General features: G+C 38.0%; 1 protein-coding gene across 2 annotated transcripts in view; it reads left to right on the forward strand.

The window, feature by feature from the left end:
- The window catches only part of LOC134345289 (arf-GAP with coiled-coil, ANK repeat and PH domain-containing protein 2-like), a 146,114-nt gene that overhangs the window by 100,359 nt on the left and 26,664 nt on the right, over positions 1–19,091 (forward strand). The window contains exons 11-17 of one of the 2 annotated variants that reach the window (XM_063045718.1): positions 2,718–2,738; positions 4,341–4,392; positions 4,760–4,860; positions 7,551–7,662; positions 16,537–16,745; positions 17,830–17,899; positions 18,843–18,937. In XM_063045718.1, the coding sequence (XP_062901788.1) occupies positions 2,718–2,738; positions 4,341–4,392; positions 4,760–4,860; positions 7,551–7,662; positions 16,537–16,745; positions 17,830–17,899; positions 18,843–18,937 (660 nt within the window). The remainder of the gene's footprint in view (positions 1–2,717; positions 2,739–4,340; positions 4,393–4,759; positions 4,861–7,550; positions 7,663–16,536; positions 16,746–17,829; positions 17,900–18,842; positions 18,938–19,091) is intronic. The other variant, XM_063045719.1, reaches the window with a different exon arrangement.

Raw genomic sequence — 19,091 nt, forward strand, 5'->3', positions numbered from 1 at the left:
TTGAAGGCTCTGCTTACATTACTTTTTGAGGTAGAGATTCTGAACACTTAATCAGCTGAAAGAAGACAAAAATCTGCCCATCTGTCTTAAATGTGTGATCTCTTATTTTCAAGTAGTGACCTCCTAGTTCTAGATTCTCCCACTAGAAGGAACCTTCTCTCCAATCCACCCCTCAGAATTGTGTTTGTAATGAAGTCTCTCTGACGTGTCTGATTTCAGTGGACGCCTTTGTTGGATAAACAAACCCTTTCCATTTATTGGTTCAGTAAACGTTTTCTGGACTCCTTCAAACACGCTAACTTACTCAAATAGGGAGACCTGTGCTGTTTATGGTAATCCAGGTATGGTGTTACCAATGCCCCATGTGTGCATCATAATCTTCCTAATTTTATATTCAATTTTGACAATGATAAATGATGACATTCTTTTCACCTTGCTAATTACTTTGTCTATGTATTGGACATTTACAAATAATGCACAAAGACAGCCAGATCCCTCAGTTTACTAGATCTCTGCATTCCCTCACCACTTTCATGATCTACATTTTCAATATTCCTGGCAAAATGGACAATTTGATCTTTTCCCCAGATTGTTTTGCTTGATCATTTCCCTTTTAATTAAGCAATTTCTATTCCTTTGAAGTAACAAACAACCTGCTGGAAGATCTCAGTCAGTTGAGCAAATTTGTGGTTTGATGGGGGTGTGTTATGGGCAGGATGGTGAAGGAATTGATGTTTTGGGTTGAAACCCAGCATCAAGGTCCATATTGGCTTTTGACCCAAAGCTTTGAGAGATCCTTCATGCCCTGCCCAAAGATGCTGTTCGACTCACTGAATTCCTCCAGCACACTTTGATTCTCCAGATTCCAGCATCTGCAATCTCTTGTGTCTCCTCTTCACAAGTAGATTTTGCACTGAACATTAGTCATCAATGAATATAGCAAATAGTTCTTTGGTAGCCAAGTATTTTTAAGTATTACAAATTTGAGACTCCAGCGCAGATCCCTGTGGCACGCCATTCCATACATTTTGCCAACTCATTTATATCTATTGTTTCCTGTAGGCAGCCTTCTATCAGCATTGTTATGTTACCACCTCTGTTATTTTCCACAATAGCCTTTGGTGCAAATTTTTTCACAAATCCAATTAGACTCTGTCTAGTTACCTTGGGTTTTTTTTTTGCAAGTCCCTTGCAATAATAACTGGTGACTTTTTCTGAATTACAGGCTGACTGACTTCTGTTTATTGTCCTTTTTTTGTTAGTCAGTTCCATTTTCTTTTTTCTAGTCCCAAGTCTGTGGAATTTTGGAAAACTAAAGATAGCACATCAACTAGCCACTTTTTAAAATCCTAAGATGAAGTCACGCTGATGTGGAGACATTTTACTTGATCAGCAAATCAACAAAGCCTGTTTCCTTTGATAAACTTAACCTTCTGTCTGGATAAACAGACTGCTAATAATAAATACAAAATTTCAGTCTATTAGATTTATATTCTACATTGCCACCTCTGTGGGTGGGAAACCTGGATCATAGCTGGAGTGGAATTGGACAATTTCCACTGTTAAAACTCTGTGTGAGCAGACAACTAGCAATGAGATTCTTGAGAGAACTGGCCTATAATCTGTACAGGCTGTGCTGGTGCTTGTAAACTTCACTGACTGGCACATTTGGAGGATATGCTTCAATAACTCTAAAACAGCACTTGAAGTAAGAATGCAAGCCCTTTCCAGGAATTCAGCTTTCTTGATGACAGCTGGGCAAATGGCCTCAGCTGCTCAGACCGGAATAGTTGATTCAAAACTACAGTGGTCACTGTGAGGAACTCAAGCTGAATCCAGCATGTAAGACCGGAAGTTGTGTAAGTTTCAACTTCTGTATAACAAATAACTGTTGTGCATTGATTTAGCATATTGAGCTCTTTCACATGACTGTTGCATACCAACTTTATTATATAATTCTCTTCTCTGTCATGATGTTGGAAACAGATATATCATTGGGCAGGAGGCACAGAAACCTGAACCCTACACCACCAGCTCTAGAAAAGCTACTTCCCTTCTACCATTTGATTCTTGAACCAACCCTCCTTCCCCTTCTTGAGGTCAACAATCAGCTCTTAGGCTTGCTGATTTATTTTGCTCAAAAGAGACAATAAGGGGAATCAAGGATTATGGAGTTCAAATGGCAAAAAACACTTTCTCATTCGGTACCAAATCTGACATGAATTGATTATTGGTTTGAATTTCTTGATTTCTGCTTTTACAAACACCAACATTATTGAAGTATTTTAAGGAAAACTTATTTGGTTCAGATTTTCCATAGGCAGTAATGTGATTGATCTACTGGCCTTGTAGAGGAAAAATATTTATTCTGGAAACAAAATAATTTTAAGTTTTGGTATGTGCTTTTTTCAGTGGTGGCTCTCTATCTGTTGCAATATATAATTTTTTTTCCACCAGCAATTAGTGATTAGTGTTCAATCCTGAAGCCAAATGCATATTTCTCTCAACATTTTTTAAATGGAGTGTTAAATAGTAAATGAGTACTTTTTTGTTTCATTTGGGCTTTGTGCAAAATGCTGTACTAGCTTATACTGCTTTACCTTTAGTATGCATTTAATCATCCTGTGTTTTTAGATCACAGTATTTCATTTTACTATTTCATTTTTTTTCTGTTTTCTTTCTATGTCTTGATCCCACCCCATTTTGTCACGTGACAGGAAAAAGACCCCCCACATCAGGTACCAACCTGTCAGCTGGACATCTTATCTGCTCCCCAATCCTGTCTCTGAATATTAGCTCTCACCTGTCTACAAGTGTCCAAAGAACTTCGGGTAAACCTGGTTTAATCCATGGCTTATAAACTGGTCACTTTGCTGTCCTTTTTACAGCATGGACACAGTGTTAGCTGCAAACCAGAGGCAGTATTCTTTGCTTGTTTTGCTTTCATAATATTAACAAAATTAACCTTCCTTTTAACCTTCCTTTTAACTAACCTGCTGCACTTCAAATTATGTGTGGTAAATCAATTTTAATACTAAAGAAAATGTTTAAGTTTAAAATTCCATGCACCAAAAATTTGTTCAACTAATGAGTTTGATTTATTTAGGAAAACAATACTCATATTTATCATAATTAAGTCCTAAATGTTTTATTGTGAAAACCAAGTAGTATTTTCAGATCTATTTTTCAAGTGTAGAACTTTGGTGTTTTGTTGAGGGTTAAAAAAAATGCTGTTTTAAAGTGAAAATGTTCCGTTATAGAGTGAAATTAGGGTTTTTATAGTAGCTAACCAATATGTGATATAGTTAGTTGAGTGGAACCATGAATGAATGCTGTAGTTTAATAGTACAATGAATCCAAAACTTAACATAAAAACTGTATTCTTGTGAGCTTGAAAAATTGTGTGGTCCTACCTGGTCCAGTACAGTCCACGTTATAATATTAGCAATCCTGTGTCAGGCTGATCCTAGGTAACAAATGGATTGTGTCTTTACAGACATCCACAAATCCCTTGATGCAAAAGCACATGCAACTGACATGACTAAAAGTGATGGTAGTGGGGCTGTGGGTGGAGAGGGGTGGGGCAGAGATCTAGTTCTGCCATTCATAGGGAATATATGTATATATGTCAGACATTTGCATTTAATATGGGAGCTCTTTATTAAGTACAGTGAAAAATCAGGGATAAGCAATTAATATAGCATTGTCAATATCAACCACATCCCAATATATTTTTTTCAATAAAAATTGACTCTAGATTTAACCAACCAAGGTTGGTCACTGGGGTTAAAAAAAAAGTGCAGGACTAATCATTCCAAGAAAGTGTTGAATATTGTCATTGATCTTTCTGTTAGACTGGAAAATTGTATGTGCTCAAAAAATATTAGGATGGAGTCTGATAAGGTCAATAAAGAGAGGGGAGAAAGAGGATTTGGGAAGGGATAATACCTGGACAAAAATTACATTATTTTACTGAGCTGTTTAAGTCCTATGTTTGATGTTGGCACCACAGACGCAGGTGGTGGAATCAGTAAAAAATCAATCAAGTTTCTGAGCATTGCCAGCCATCTGCAAGCCCACCTGAGTGGAAAAGAAAATCTGTGATGTCCCCTACTAGAAGATAAAATTTTAGCAGCAATACATAAGCTCACACATCACTTGAAAGCTGATAGGGCGAAATCAAGACCTTCAGTAGCTCAACCCATAAAAGGTAAAGGGAATGGAACTAAAAAAAGCCATGGAATGCTTGCAAATATATCAAAAGTTTGTTAGCTTCTCAGCATAAATTTTGTTTCTGCTGATTTCCTTCCTATCTGCAAATTATATTTGTCTTATTACAGGCGCTGGTTTTCAATTCAAAACAACCAGCTTGTTTACCAAAAGAAGTTTAAGGTAAGCAAAAGTGTATTGTGCATTAAGTATAAATTGGTCTTGGTTACTAATAAGTCAACTATTTAATACAAAATCATATACAAATAATACCAATGTTCAGAAGCGTGATGCACCGATAACACGTCATATACCCACTCAAATATATTGGTAAAGCTAATTCATAAAGACATCTCTGCCAGTATTTGTGGTGTCTTGCTATAATATAATACAATGGATCTAAAAAATTTCTTGTGTTACGCATTTTTTTTCAGCATCTGAATGCCATATTTAATCCGTAATCACTAGTGACTCTATATTTGAATGGTCAACAGTTTTGAATTATTGGGTATTTTAGAATATCTAACATTCTATCATGTGTTCCCCGAAGGATAATCTCACTGTTGTGGTTGATGATTTACGACTTTGTACAGTCAAACCTTGTGAGGATATTGAAAGACGTTTCTGTTTTGAAGTAGTCTCACCTACAAAGTAAGTGCCCAACCTTTTGGCCTTGTAATGAACAATGCTATGCTTCAGAAAATAATTTTGTATAAGTCTTTGCATGCCATAAAATTTGCAAGATAAAATTTGTTTTTAGTGCCAGCAAAGACTTGTAGGTCCAAGCAAAGGGACCGATAGTGTTTTGGGGCAGTAGGTGGCTTTGCTGCATTGTCATAAGTTTATTGATAGTCATTATACAGATAAACCCTGTGATATCTGTCTGAGGCTGACATCAGAATATCTTTAAGAGGGTGAATCTTTGCAAGGAGTCAGGCCTGATGGTCTACTTGGCTGAGCACTGACAAACTCTGCCACTCATATGGCTGAAGTGTTCAATTTCTCACCGTTGCTGTCAAAACTTTCCACCTGCTTCAAAAGGGTATCAATTATACTGGTGCCCAAGAAGAACAGGGCGAGCTGTCACAATGACTGTTGCCCAGTAGCATTCACATCTGCAGAGATTAAGTGCTTTCAGAGGTTAGCCACGGCTAGAATTAACTCTTGACTGAGCCAAGGACCTTTCCCTGTAGCAATTTGCCTTCTGCCACAATAGGTCTACAGCAGATGCAATCTCACTAGCTCTGTGCTCAGCATTGGACCACCTGGACAACAGCAATAACTACTTCGGGTTGCTGTTTACTGATTATAGTTCAGCGTTCAACACCATCATCATCCTCTAAGTACTAATCAACAAGCTTCATAACCTGGCTTCAGTACCTCCCTCTGGAACCGGATCCTTGACTTCTTCGTCAAGAGACCACTGTCAGTGCGGATCAGAAATAACATCTCCTCTTTGCTGACAATCAATACAGACGCAACTCAAGTATGTGTGTTTAGTCCACTGCTTTACTCTCTCTGCACTCATGACTGTGTAACTGGACACAGCTCAAATGCCATCAATACATTCACCAATGGCATAACTATTGTTGGCAGAATATCAGATAGCGATGAGGAGCCATACAGGAGTGAGATCGATGATCTGGTCGTGGGGTGTTGCAACAACAACCTTGCACCCAGTGTCAGTAGGATCAAGGAGTTGATTGTGGACTTCAGGAAGGGGAAATTGGGGGACAGCACACAGTTCTTATTGAGGGGTCAGTAGTGGAAAAGGTGACTATCTTCACGTTCATGAGTATCAACATTTCTGAAGATCTATCTTGGCACCAGCGTATTGATGTAATTACAAAGAAAGCGTGCCAGCAGCTATATTTCATTTGGAGATTGAGGTGACTTAGTATGTCATCAAAGACTTTTAACAGATTTCTACAGATGTAACATGAAAAGTATTCTAACTGGTTGCATCACCATCTGGTATGGAGGTGCCAGTGCACAGGATCGTAGAAAGCTACAGAGGGTTGTAAACTCAGCTAGCACCATCATGGGTACTAGCCTTCCCCCTATCGAGGACATCTTCAAAAGAGTATGCCTCAGGAAGGTGAAATCAATTATGAAGGACCTTCACCATCCAGGACATGCCCTCTTCTCATTACTACCATCAGAGAGGAGGTAAAGTAGCTGAAGATGTTGTTCCCAACATTCAACATATTGGGAACAGCTTCTTCTCCTTCGTCATCATATTTTGGAATGGCCCATGAACACTACCTCACTATTTTGACCATAAGACATAGGAGCAGAATTGAGCCATTTGGCCTGTTGAGTGTGTTCTGCCATTACATCATGACTGACATGATCCCTCTCAAGCCAATTTCCTGCTTTCTTCACATAACCTTTAACACCCTGACTAATCAAGAATTTATCAATTTCCATTTTAAATACCCCAATGACTTGGCCTCCACAGCCATCCGTGGCAGTGAATTCCACAGCTTCACTACCCTCTGGCTAAGGAAATTCCTTCTCCTCTCTGTTCTAAATGGACATCCATCTGTTCTGAAGCTGTGTCCTCTGGTCTTAGATTCACACACAGTATGTTTAGGAAACATGTTCTCCACATCCACGCTGTCTAGCCCTTTCAATGAGATCCCAACTCATTCTTCTAAATTCCAGCGAGTACAGACCCAGAGCCATCAAACGCTTCTCATACACTAACCCTTTCATTCCTGGAATTAATCTCGTGAACTTCCTCTGGGACCCTCTCCAATGCTAGCACATCTTTTCTTAGAAAAGGGGCCAAAGCTGCTCACAGTACTTTTGCTCTCTTTTTGTATTACATTTGTTTAATATATTCGTGACCTTAATTTATAGTCACTTTTATGTATTGCACTACAACTGTTGCTGTAAAACAACAAATTTCATGACATATATTAGTAATAATAGACCTGATTCTAATTTGGTATTAATTTTCCATTATTACTGAATTCATTTTTAATTTTGGCACCTGTTTGACATTCATGATGGCAATACTTGAATGTGTTGAATGTGTCAAGATGCAGACTGTGTTGACTAGGCAGAATGGTATATAAAGCAGTTGATATCTTTATGTGCGTATTTGGAATGTTTGGCCTCTAAAACTGATTAAACATTCATTTGAATGATTCGTAAAGCCACCAGTTGCTTCTAAATTCAGTATAAGCCATGATTGACATTATTTTGAGTGTGTATGTTTTCCATTATGAGAGCACTTGGACTGTATTTTCAATCTTGTTGGTCTATGTTTAATAGCTAAGTCTTCTTTCCATTGGCTTCATTGATGTTAAGTCTGTGGGTGCTTACATTTGTAGGAGCTGTATGCTGCAAGCAGATTCTGAAAAAATCCGACAAGTCTGGATTAAAGCTGTTCAAGCAAGTATAGCTACAGCGTACAAAGAAAAAGGAGAAGAAGGTTATGCAGATGTATGTATGCAATGTATTTTAATTATTTAAATTTTGTAGACTCCAAAAATTCAAGGATAAAGCACTTTAATGTTCATGTATTCTATGAATGGACAAATTAAAACAGCCAGTATTGTTCATGTCTTGAGGTCAATTAAAGAAGAATTATATTAAATCTATTAATACCTTTTACCTGATGAGAGTTTTATTTGAAATGAACCAAGTAATTATATAGCTAATAATACGATCTCAATGTAGCCAGAGGAGTTAGTTCTGGTAAGGCATCAGTTTTATCTATCATAATTTTAAACTGTTTGAGTAATCAGTAAGCCTGTCAGTTTCAAAGGAAATACCTTTGCTATCTTCCTGATTGGATTAGATTAGATTCAACTTTATTGTCATTGTACCGAGTATAGATACAAAGCCAATGAAATGCAGTTAGCATCTAACCAGGAGACTTCCGGTAGCGCTCATGGAGTGAAGTCGCGTTCTTGACTCGCTCCATTACCTCTGAGTTTTTTCTCTCTATGGTCAGCTATACTTTAATTAACTATTAAGGCATCAATTTTTACAATACTTTGAATTAAACTGAATTCTCTGACAATTGGATGATACTGAGATCGGCTATGTCTAAGAACGGGAAAGACGGCAAGGATGGTAAACCTCCGGTTAAACCGAAAGCTACGGATCTCCCTCCGACTGAATCACCGGTGACTTTGGAAGCTATATCGGAGTTAATTCAGAGGGAAATTTCAACCTCTGTTAGGGAGATGATTCGTACAGAAATTATGGGCTTTGTTAAAGACCTGATTCATATGGAAATCTCAACTAAGTTCCAGAAAATTGCCGATTTAATTGATAAGATGCAAACATGTATTGCGGAACATCAGTCGGCTATATCTGGTCTTCAAAAATCCGCGCAACAAAGTGAGCTTAAGATGGGGAAAGTCGAAGAAACAATTAATGTAATGAAGAAGAAACTTGACTTTTTGACTTTTAAAAACTCTGACTTGGAATCTAGAATGCGACGGCAGAATTTACGAATGATTGGCGTCAGGGAAGCCGTGGAAGCTAACAACCCTATGAAATATTTCTCCCAACTTTTAAAAGATGCATTCCCTACTGTATTTCCTGACCAACCACCGCTACTGGATCGTGTTCACAGAATCCCATCATACTCGTCTAGGTCAGATAGACCTAGGCATGTTATCTTACGTTTTCATTACTTTCAAGATAAGGAGAGACTGTTTCGATTCGCTCGATCTAAAGGTTTCATTGATTTTTCGGATCTTAAGTTCCGATTCGTGGAAGATTTCAGTAAACCAATCTGGGACCAACGGGTCCGTTACAGATCCGTGATGTCGGAATTCTATAAGATGGATTTAAGACCAGCGCTGCTGTACCCTGCACGTCTAAGGATTCGCATGTTAGATGGAGCTCTTCGTTTTTTTGATTCTCCATCGGATGCCCAGAGTTATCTGGATCAACTTTCATCTTCAACATCTTAATTGCCTTTTTTTTAATTTTCTCCGTTGATCGGAGGCTGTGAATTGGTTGGTTTTAACTTTTCTGTGCCCTATTTGGGCAGAAAAGTTTACTTTCGATTTCTTAATATGGCTGCTAAACTTTCTTTTTAACTGCGTCATTTCTTTTTTTTCCCAGGGGATTCTGGGTGGTTACTTCCCTTTTGTCATCTTACGTATTTCCTGTGCGGCCTTAAATTTTGTAGTTTTTTTTTAAATTTTATTCTGTTTTGCTTTTTATAATCATTTTATGTTAATAATCCTATTTTTTTTGTTGCTGTGTCTATTCATGAGTTTGAGGTTTATTGTGGTTTTTTTAATATATACTTTCCGGCTTTTGTTCTGTTCTGTGTGTATTTTAATTGAGCTAACTTTTTTTTACTTATTTTTTTTACTGTTTTACAATTAGCTGATCCTTTTCATATTTATACCTTTTTTTTAGGGAGCGTATACCGGAAGTCATGGGGGTAGTTTTAGCGCTTGCTTCTTTCTGGCGGGTCTGCTTTAGATTTCGCCTTGGGGTCCTGGGGTGGGGGGCGGTGGGCGGGGCTTCACGTTTTAGTTTGTTTCTCTTTGGGCTATATACATTATTGAAGTATTGGTTACGTCCTTTTCCCCGGTATCTTTTGTATGTTCTGTTTCCTCTCCGGGTCTGTGGGTCGCGCCTATTGTCAATCCTCCTTGTTATGGGTTGACTTTAGGATTTATGGAGTCTATTATTAATTTTGTCTCCTGGAATACTAATGGTCTTAATCATCCTATTAAAAGGAAAAAAGTTTTTAAAGTGTTCCGGAGACTTAAAGCACAAATTTTATTTTTACAAGAGACCCATGTACGGAGGGGGGACAGACTACGTTTTTTCAAATTTTGGAAGGGACAACAATTTCATTCGAACTCCAATGCTAAGATTCGAGGCGTCTCTATTTTTATAGACTCCTCAGTTACTTTTATACAACAGGATATTATCTCTGATCCGAATGGTAGATTTTTATTGGTTAGTGGTTTATTATTTAATAAAAAAGTAGTTTTGGTTAATGTTTATGCTCCTAATATGGATTGTCCGGAATTTTATAAATCATTGTTTGATCAGTTTCCGAATTTGAACGAGTTTTCATTGATTTGGGGCGGAGATCTTAATACCTGTTTATCTCCAGCTTTGGACCGTTCGGCTCCTTTACGGACTTTACCTAATAAATCTGCAAATTTGATTAATTTTTTCCTTTCTGATTCTGGGTCGACGGACATTTGGCGTTTTCTGCATCCTCAGGAAAAAGATTTTTCCTTCTTTTCACATGTTCATCATTCCTATTCAAGAATTGATTATTTTTTCATTGATTCTCGTCTCATTCCTTCAGTGATTAAATGTGATTATGATTCTATAACCATTTCGGATCATGCTCCACTTAAGCTTTCTATTAAAATTATGGCCAATATACCAAACAATAGACAATGGCGTTTTAATTCGCTGTTGCTTCAGGACTCGGACTTTGTTAATTTTATGAATGAACAGATTGAGCTTTTTTTTACAATTAACCATACAGAAGATATTTCGGTTAACACTCTTTGGGACACTTTTAAAGCCTATATTCGGGGTCAGATTATTTCGTATTCCGTTGCTTTGAGGAAGAAACAGAAGCAGGAGGAGATGGTAATTGTGGACAAGATTAAAGAAATTGATAAGAAATATGTTATGGCTCCTTCTGAGGAGCTATACAAACAAAGAACTGAACTTCAAATGGAACACAGTTTACTACTCTCGTCCTCGATTGTAAACCAATTAAAGAAAACAAGAAGTGATTTTTATGTTCACAGTGATAAAATTGGCAAGCTGCTGGCTAATCAATTGAAATCTAATTATGTTAAATCTCAAATCAATCAGATTTATAACCAAAATGATCGATTGATATTGGATCATGTGGGGATTAATCAAACCTTTTGTGATTTTTATTCTTCTTTATACCAATCAGAGTCTCCTCGAGATTCTAAATATATGAATGATTTTTTAGATAAGTTAGACTTCCCTCTGATTTCACAGGATATGTCTTCTTTATTAGATACTTCCATTACAATGGATGAGATTAAGAATGTTATTTTTTCTATGAATCTGGGGAAAGCTCCTGGCCCTGATGGGTTTACCGTTGAATTTTATAAATGTTTTGCTTCTTTATTGATTCCTTGGCTCTATAAGGTTTTTGAGGCTTCTTTGAAACTTGGTAAACTTCCGGAATCTTTTAATAGAGCATCAATTTCTTTAATACTAAAGAAGGATAAAGACCCTGCTCAATGTGCATCTTATAGACCAATATCTTTATTAAATGTTGATTCTAAAGTTTTTTCTAAGTTATTAGCAAATAGACTAGAAAAAGTACTTCCTTCTATTATTTCGGAAGACCAAACGGGTTTTATTAAAGGTCGTTACTCTTTTTATAATATTCGTACATTGTTAAATATCGTTTATACTCCCTCACAAAATGTTCCTGAGTGTGTTATTTCTTTAGATGCCGAGAAAGCTTTTGATAGAGTAGAATGGCCTTATTTATTTAAGGTGCTTGAAATGTTTAATTTTAGCTTGAAATTTATATCCTGGATTAAACTGTTATATTACTCCCCTGTAGCCTCGGTTCGTACTAACTCCTTAAACTCACCTTTTTTTCCTCTCTTTCGTGGTACTCGACAAGGCTGTCCTCTTAGTCCCCTATTATTTGATATTGCATTAGAACCTCTTGCAATTGCTATTCGAGAATCTTTAAATATTACTGGGATAACTCGGGGATTAAAGTCCCATAAATTATCACTCTATGCTGATGATTTACTTTTATATATTTCTAATCCTGAGAGATCCATTCCTGCTGTTTTAGAGTTATTAGCACAATTTGGTCTTTTCTCAGGTTATAAATTAAATCTTAGTAAGAGTGAACTTTTTCCGATTAATAAACATCTTCCCTTATATTATAAATTTCCATTTAAATTGATTAATAATTACTTTTCATATCTTGGGATTAAAATTACTTGTAAACATAAAGATTTATTTAAGACTAACTTTTTACCATTAATAGACCATATTACTCAACTTTCATCTAAATGGTTTCCCTTATATTTAACTTTGATTGGTCGTATTAATGCAGTTAAGATGTTTTTTTTGCCAAAATTTTTATATGTGTTTCAGGCATTACCAATTTTCGTTCCTAAATCTTTTTTTGATAAAGTTGACTCTAAAATTTCTTCATTTATTTGGCAGAACAAGAATCCGAGACTGGGTAAAATACATTTACAGAAAGCTAAGAGAGATGGAGGTTTAGCATTACCTAACTTTAGATTTTATTATTGGGCTATTAATATTCGACATATGAAATTTTGGTTACTTGACCGGGACATACTATTTATTCCTAAATGGGTAGCATTGGAATTACAATCTGTTCAGGGTTATACACTTGGTTCTATTTTAGGTTCCTCTCTTCCTTTTGATTCGAAACGTCTTAAGCAGGTCTCTAACCCGATAGTTAAATATGCTTTGCGCATTTGGTTTCAATTCAGAAAATTTTTTGATCTTAATCAATTCGGGTTAGCGATTCCTATTTTAGGTAACATATTTTTTCCTCCCTCTTTTACGGATCGCGCTTTTCAAACTTGGAAGACTAAGGGTATTTTACGGTTTTTGGATTTATTTTTAGATGGTTCCCTTATGTCTTTTGAACAATTATCTAATAAATATAACTTATCAAGAATACATTTTTTTAGATATTTACAAGTTAGAAATTTCCTAAGTACTATACTTACTTCCTTTCCAATGCTTCCTCCTATATATATTTTAGATTCGATAATTAACCTTAATCCATGTCAGAAAGGTGCATCGGCTATGATTTATAATATTATTATGAAACTTAGGAAAGCTCCATTTGATAAGATTAGGGTAGATTGGGAACAGGAATTGGGGCTTACCATTTCTGTGGATGATTGGGGGCAGATTTTACAATTAGTTAATACTTCCTCTATTTGTGCTAAACATTCCCTAATTCAATTTAAAGTGGTTCATAGAGCACATATGTCCAAAGATAAGTTAGCGCGTTTTTACTCGCATATTAATCCTTTCTGTGATAGATGTTCGGGGCAGATAGCCTCTTTAACTCATATGTTTTGGTCTTGCCCTACTTTGGAAACTTTTTGGAGAGATATTTTCAATATTATTTCTAAGGTATTAAATATAGATATCTCTCCTCACCCTATTACTGCTATCTTTGGACTACCTAAAATTTCTAGTAATCTTTCCCCTTCAGCCCGTAGAATGATTGCATTTCTTACTTTAATGGCGAAAAGATGTATTTTACAACATTGGAAAGAGCTTAATGCTCCAACTACCTTTTTTTGGTTTTCTCAGACGATTTTATGTTTGAATCTGGAGAAAATTAGAAGTAACCTTTATGATTCTTCATTTAAATTTGAACAGATTTGGGGACCTTTTATTCGATATTTTCATTTAATGTAATATTTACCCTTCTTGTTTTCTCTTCACTGTTTTAATGGAGGTCGGGATTGAGGACGTGATTTTAAGTTTAACTCTGTTTGGTTTCAAGTTAGCCCATTGCTTTGCTTTGCTTTTAGTTAGTTGCACGGTGGGTTTTTTTTTGGGGTTTTTTTTTTCTTTTTTTCCATTGATATATATAAAATCTAGTATACTATTATGTTATCTTGGTTTCTTATGCTTAAATTACATTGTTTGTAGTATTTTCTTTTTGGTATTGTTATCTTTTGGAATTTTATTATACTTTAACATTGTATTAATGTTTATATGGCTTACCTTTTTTGTATACTTACTCAATAAAAAGATTTAAAAAGAAAGAAAGCATCTAACCAGAAATGCAAAGAATAGTGTTATTTACAAAATAACTGCGAATAAAAAGTAAGTGCTACAGCACACAAATATAAAAGTACTGAGACAGTACAATATGGGTGCAATACTGCTTAGCGCAGATGAGAGGTTCAGCAGAGTCACAGCCTCAGGGAAGAAGCTCTTCCTGTGCCTGCTGGTGCGGGAGCGGAGGCTCCTGTAGCACCTACCGGATGGGAGGAGAGTAAAAAATCCATGGTTAGAGTGAGATACATCCTCGATAATGCTTTTCGCCCTGCCCAGGCAGCATTTATGGGTGCTGATAATCCGCTGGGCAGTTTTCACCACCCGCTGGAGTGCTTTGCGGTCCGATACAGGACAATTGCCATACTGCACTGAGATGTAGTTGATGAGTATGCACTCAGTTGTACAGCGATGGAAGTCCGTCAGTATCTTGGGACAGCTTTCTTGATGCTCCACCGGAAATAAAGGCACTGTTGTACCTTTTTGATCAGGATGGAGGAGTTCAGGGACCAGGTGAGATCCTTGGAAATGTGGACACCAAGGAATTTGAAGCTTGATACGTGCTCCACTACGGCTCTGTTGATGTAGATGGGGATGTGAGTGTGGCTCCTCGCATGCCTGAAGCCCACAATGATGTCCTTGGACTTCTGGGTGTTAAGGGCCAGGTTGTTGTCAGCACACCACGCGGCCAGGTGCTGGACCTCGTCCCTGTAGGCCGTCTCATCATCCCCTCTGATCAGGCCAATCACCGTGGTGTCATCTGCGAACTTAATTATGGAGTTAGAACCATGTACAGGAAGGCAGTCATAGGTGAAAAGGGAGTACAGAAGAGGGCTCAGCACACAGCCTTGAGGCACACCGGTGTTCAGGGTGAGAGTGGAAGAGGAGAGGTGGTCTAACTTAACTGATTGAGGTCTGGTCAGAAAGTCCAGGGTCCAATTGCAGAGGGATGAGCTGATACCAAGCTGGTGAAGTTTGGCGGTCAGCTTGGAGGGGATCTCAGTATTGAATGCCGAACTGAAGTCAATGAACAGCATTCTGACGTAAGAGTTGGGGCTGTCCAGGTGGGTCAGGGCAGAGTGAAGTGCCGTGGAGATGGCGTCCTCTGTTGACCTGTTGGTGCGATAGGCAAATTGATGGGGGTCCAGGGTAGTAGGCAGACAGGATTTCAGATGTGATAGAAACAGTTTCTCAAAGCACTTTGCAATGGTGGGGGTGAGTGCAACTGGGCAGAAGTCATTCAGGCTCGTGGCAGTGGAATGCTTCGGCACTGGCACCATGGCGGCATTCTTGAAGCTCGTGGGGACAACTGCCTAGGCCAGGGACAGATTAAAAATGTCCGTGAAGACCCCGGCCAACTGCCCTGCACAGACTCTGAGCACATGGCCAGGTATTCCATCCGGACCAGCTGCTTTCCGTATATTCACCCTGCTCAGGGTGGCGCAAACGTAGGTGGAAAGTGAGAGAAGCAGTTCACCAGGTGGGAGATCCGTTTGGAGGGTGACCTCCTTGTTCTCTTGGTCAAAGCGAGCGTAGAAGTAATTGAGCTCATCAGGGAGGGAAGCAGAGCTGGAAGGAGGCACAGTACTAGGTGGTTTGAAGTCTGTAATGACCTGCATGCCATGCATCGGGGGTCCAAGGAGTTGAAATGCTCCTCGATTCTCTGTTTGTATATGTGTTTAGCCTGAGAGATTCCCCTCGTCGGGTTGGCCCTGGCTGAGCTGTAAGCCTCCTGGTCTCCAGACCTGAAGGCTGAATCTCTGGCTTTGAGCAGGAGGCAAACTTCTCTGTTCATCCATGGTTTCTGATTGGGGAAAACTTTTGTTTGTTTTTGTGGTGTCACTCTATCTACACACTTGTTGATGTGCTCAAGGACAGAGTTGGTGTATAAATGAATGTTAATCTGAGAGTCTGTGGTGGCACGGGCAGCAAACATGCTCCAGTCTGTGTGCTGGAATTGGTGCTGAAGAGCAGAGTCAGCACCCTCCAGACAGACCTTAATTGTGGGTTTCACCCGCTTAATCACCGGGCTATACTTGGGAAGCAAAAACAATGAAAGATCTTGTACTTTATTCCTTTTCAAATACATTAAATCCCCCCTCATCATGCTATATATTTTGAATGAAAAGATATTAAATCCCATATTAACCTGTGTAGCAAAGCAGTTAAATGAATGTCTTCCTCCATTTTTCATGCAGCAAAATTACATTTGATATCAATGTACCAAATATAAAGAACTGGAATAGCAGCAAATGAAGGTACAATTGCCATTTGTGCAACTACCTTTTAAGCAACATCATTATTCAATGATGCTGAACAAGTGCTGTGCAACAGCAAAGGCAGATATTCTGGGAAAGAGGCTGAGATGTTTGTGTGGCTCAAATATGAATATTTCTGTGGAATTTTAGTTCTACCCCGTTCACCTTGAATAAGGAACAATTTGTAATTTAAGGTCTTAAATAGGATTGTGTGGATTTTATTTTAAACAAAAAAGAAAAGCAGTAAACCTATTTGCTTCTTCAGAAATTAGATAGAAAATCCTCCCCCTCTACCAGCAGTCTGGACTCTGGAAGTGAATTGAAAGAGCGGCCGGTGAAAGGAGAGAGTGCACTCCAGCGCGTGGAGTGCATTGCTGGCAACACCAATTGCTGTGACTGTGGCCAGGCAGACCCACGTTGGGCAAGCATTAATCTAGGAATCACACTCTGCATTGAATGTTCAGGAATTCACAGGTACTTTCATGATGGGGATATAAAGTGCTAATAGATTATTTTAAAAAGTTCTGTATGTGTTTACCTATCTAATAACTGGGTTTACTGTTCCATACTGTTGCTGCTTTTTACACAAATGTGTTAGTAGCTCATAGACATTGATTTATAGAGGAGGAGTTTGGGTTCATTCAATTATCATTGAATGCTTTAATACAATCACTTTGTGGTGAATTTATGGAATTCATTGCCACAGAAGACTGGAAGCTAAGTCATTGAGTATATTTAAAGCAGAAGCTGATAGTTTCTTGATTAGTCAGGCTATCAAAGGTTATGGGGAGAAGGCAGGAGAATGGGGTGGAGAGGGATAATAAATCAGCCATGATGGAATAGAGGAGCAGACTTGATGGGCCAAATAGCCTAATTCTGCCCCTGTGTCTTATGGTCTTATAAGGTGACAATTTTAGATTCCTCTACATGTCACATGATTAATTTTAGCAACATATCAGTATTAAAGATATATTGGGTTTTTTTTTGCCACTTACCTAGGAGGCAAGCCCTGGGGACTCTCACTTCTGGTCAGAGGCAACAGGGCATGATTCATTCTGGGGACAGTGGTAGCTTGACTGGGGCAGCATACCTGTCACACTATAATGCAGGTATCCTGAGGCAAGTTCAGGGAAGGACATAAACCTCCCGCAGAGCAGAAGGGCAAGAACTCACAAGATCTTAACTTTTATTATAAATACTAAACACAAAAGTAAGGCCTCCATGATCTTTCTGACCTTTTGGGTTTTCATGAGGTGGTGTCAGTAAAGTCACTACAGGGATAGCTGGTTTGTAGCGACCAAGTATTCATAGTGACACCGCTTTTTGACGTTGACTCTTATCATTCTGACTCTCTAAATTTGAAGCCTGAGACATGATTTTGCTCTTCTAAGGAGATGTGCAAGAACAAATTTATTACATTGAAAAATATCCACAACAAAAAAAAGAATTGACGATGAGTATAATATGTGCTTTAAGTTTTAGCATTTACAACAGCCTGTCTAGTATGAAAGTTTGCATTATTTTTTATGGTCTCAGTTTATTCTCTCTGTATATTTAGAAGTCTGGGAGTCCACTTTTCTAAAGTGCGTTCCCTTACTCTGGATTCGTGGGAACCTGAGCTCTTAAAAGTGAGTAATTTGCTTTTTGATAAAGGGAGGGAACACTTTTATTATAACTTAAATACACTTCAGCTTTAGCAAAATATATACAGGTGTATTATGAAACTGATTAAAATATATTTGCTGGAATTCATGCAAATCTTGGAGAACACCCAGCAAAATCTCTGGGTTAGATTTTCTGCCTATTCCCCCACTCCTGAACCATGCTGGGTATTTAACTTGGAACTTTAAGACAAATAGAGCTGAAGTGATGAAATTAGATGATAACAGCATAGTGATAGTTTTAATTGTGGATGTTGCAGTATAGAAATGTCTTTTAGTATCTTTGCCATGGAAGATTTGAGCCAGCATATTTTCAATTCAACAATTTTACTTTGTCACCAATTTTTGTGTATTCTCTGAGAGTGAAGGACCCCACACACCCCTCATACAAACTCTTCTCCCTCCTGCCATCTGGCAAAAGGTACCGTAGCATTTGGGCTCTGACGACCAGACTGTGTAACAGTTTCTTCCCCCAAGCCATTAGACTCCTCAATTCCCAGAGTCTAGTCTGACACCCACCTACACACACACCACTCCCTTTCCAATTTTTGCTCATTTCTTTCTCAATTCCTGCTAAAACATTGTGTACATTTACATCATTTATTATTATATTGTAATTCGTCCTTTACTGTGCCTATTGTTTACTAATTATTGTACTGTCTTGCACTGTTTTGTGCATTTTATGTAGTCCCGTGTAGGCCTGAAGTCTAATGTAGTTTTGTGTTGTTTCACGTAGTCTAGTGTAGTTTTGTATTGTTTCACGTAGTCTAGTGTAGTTTTGTATTGCTTCATGTAGCACCATGGCCCTGGAGGAACGTTGTTTCATTTTTACTGTGTACTGTACCAGCAGTTATGGTTGAAATGACAACAAAAGTGACTTGAGTTGAAATATTCTAACTGTGTTTGCCAGCTTATGTGTGCATTAGGAAATGATGTTATAAATGGAATATATGAGGCACAAGTGGATGGAACACACTTTAAGAAACCAAACCCAGGAGACCCAAGGTAATTAAAACATTTGAAAATTGTTTCTTTATAGACTAGACTGTTTGGAAGCATTCAATAATCACTTTGGCTCAGCAGATTTTGAACCTACTTGCTCTGGTGGATGCTTAAGATCTGATGATACTGTGCAAAGATTAACACATTGTCCCAGTAT

The sequence above is a fragment of the Mobula hypostoma genome, chromosome 4, assembly GCF_963921235.1.
Source record: "Mobula hypostoma chromosome 4, sMobHyp1.1, whole genome shotgun sequence".
NCBI classification, from domain to species: Eukaryota; Metazoa; Chordata; class Chondrichthyes; order Myliobatiformes; family Myliobatidae; genus Mobula; species Mobula hypostoma.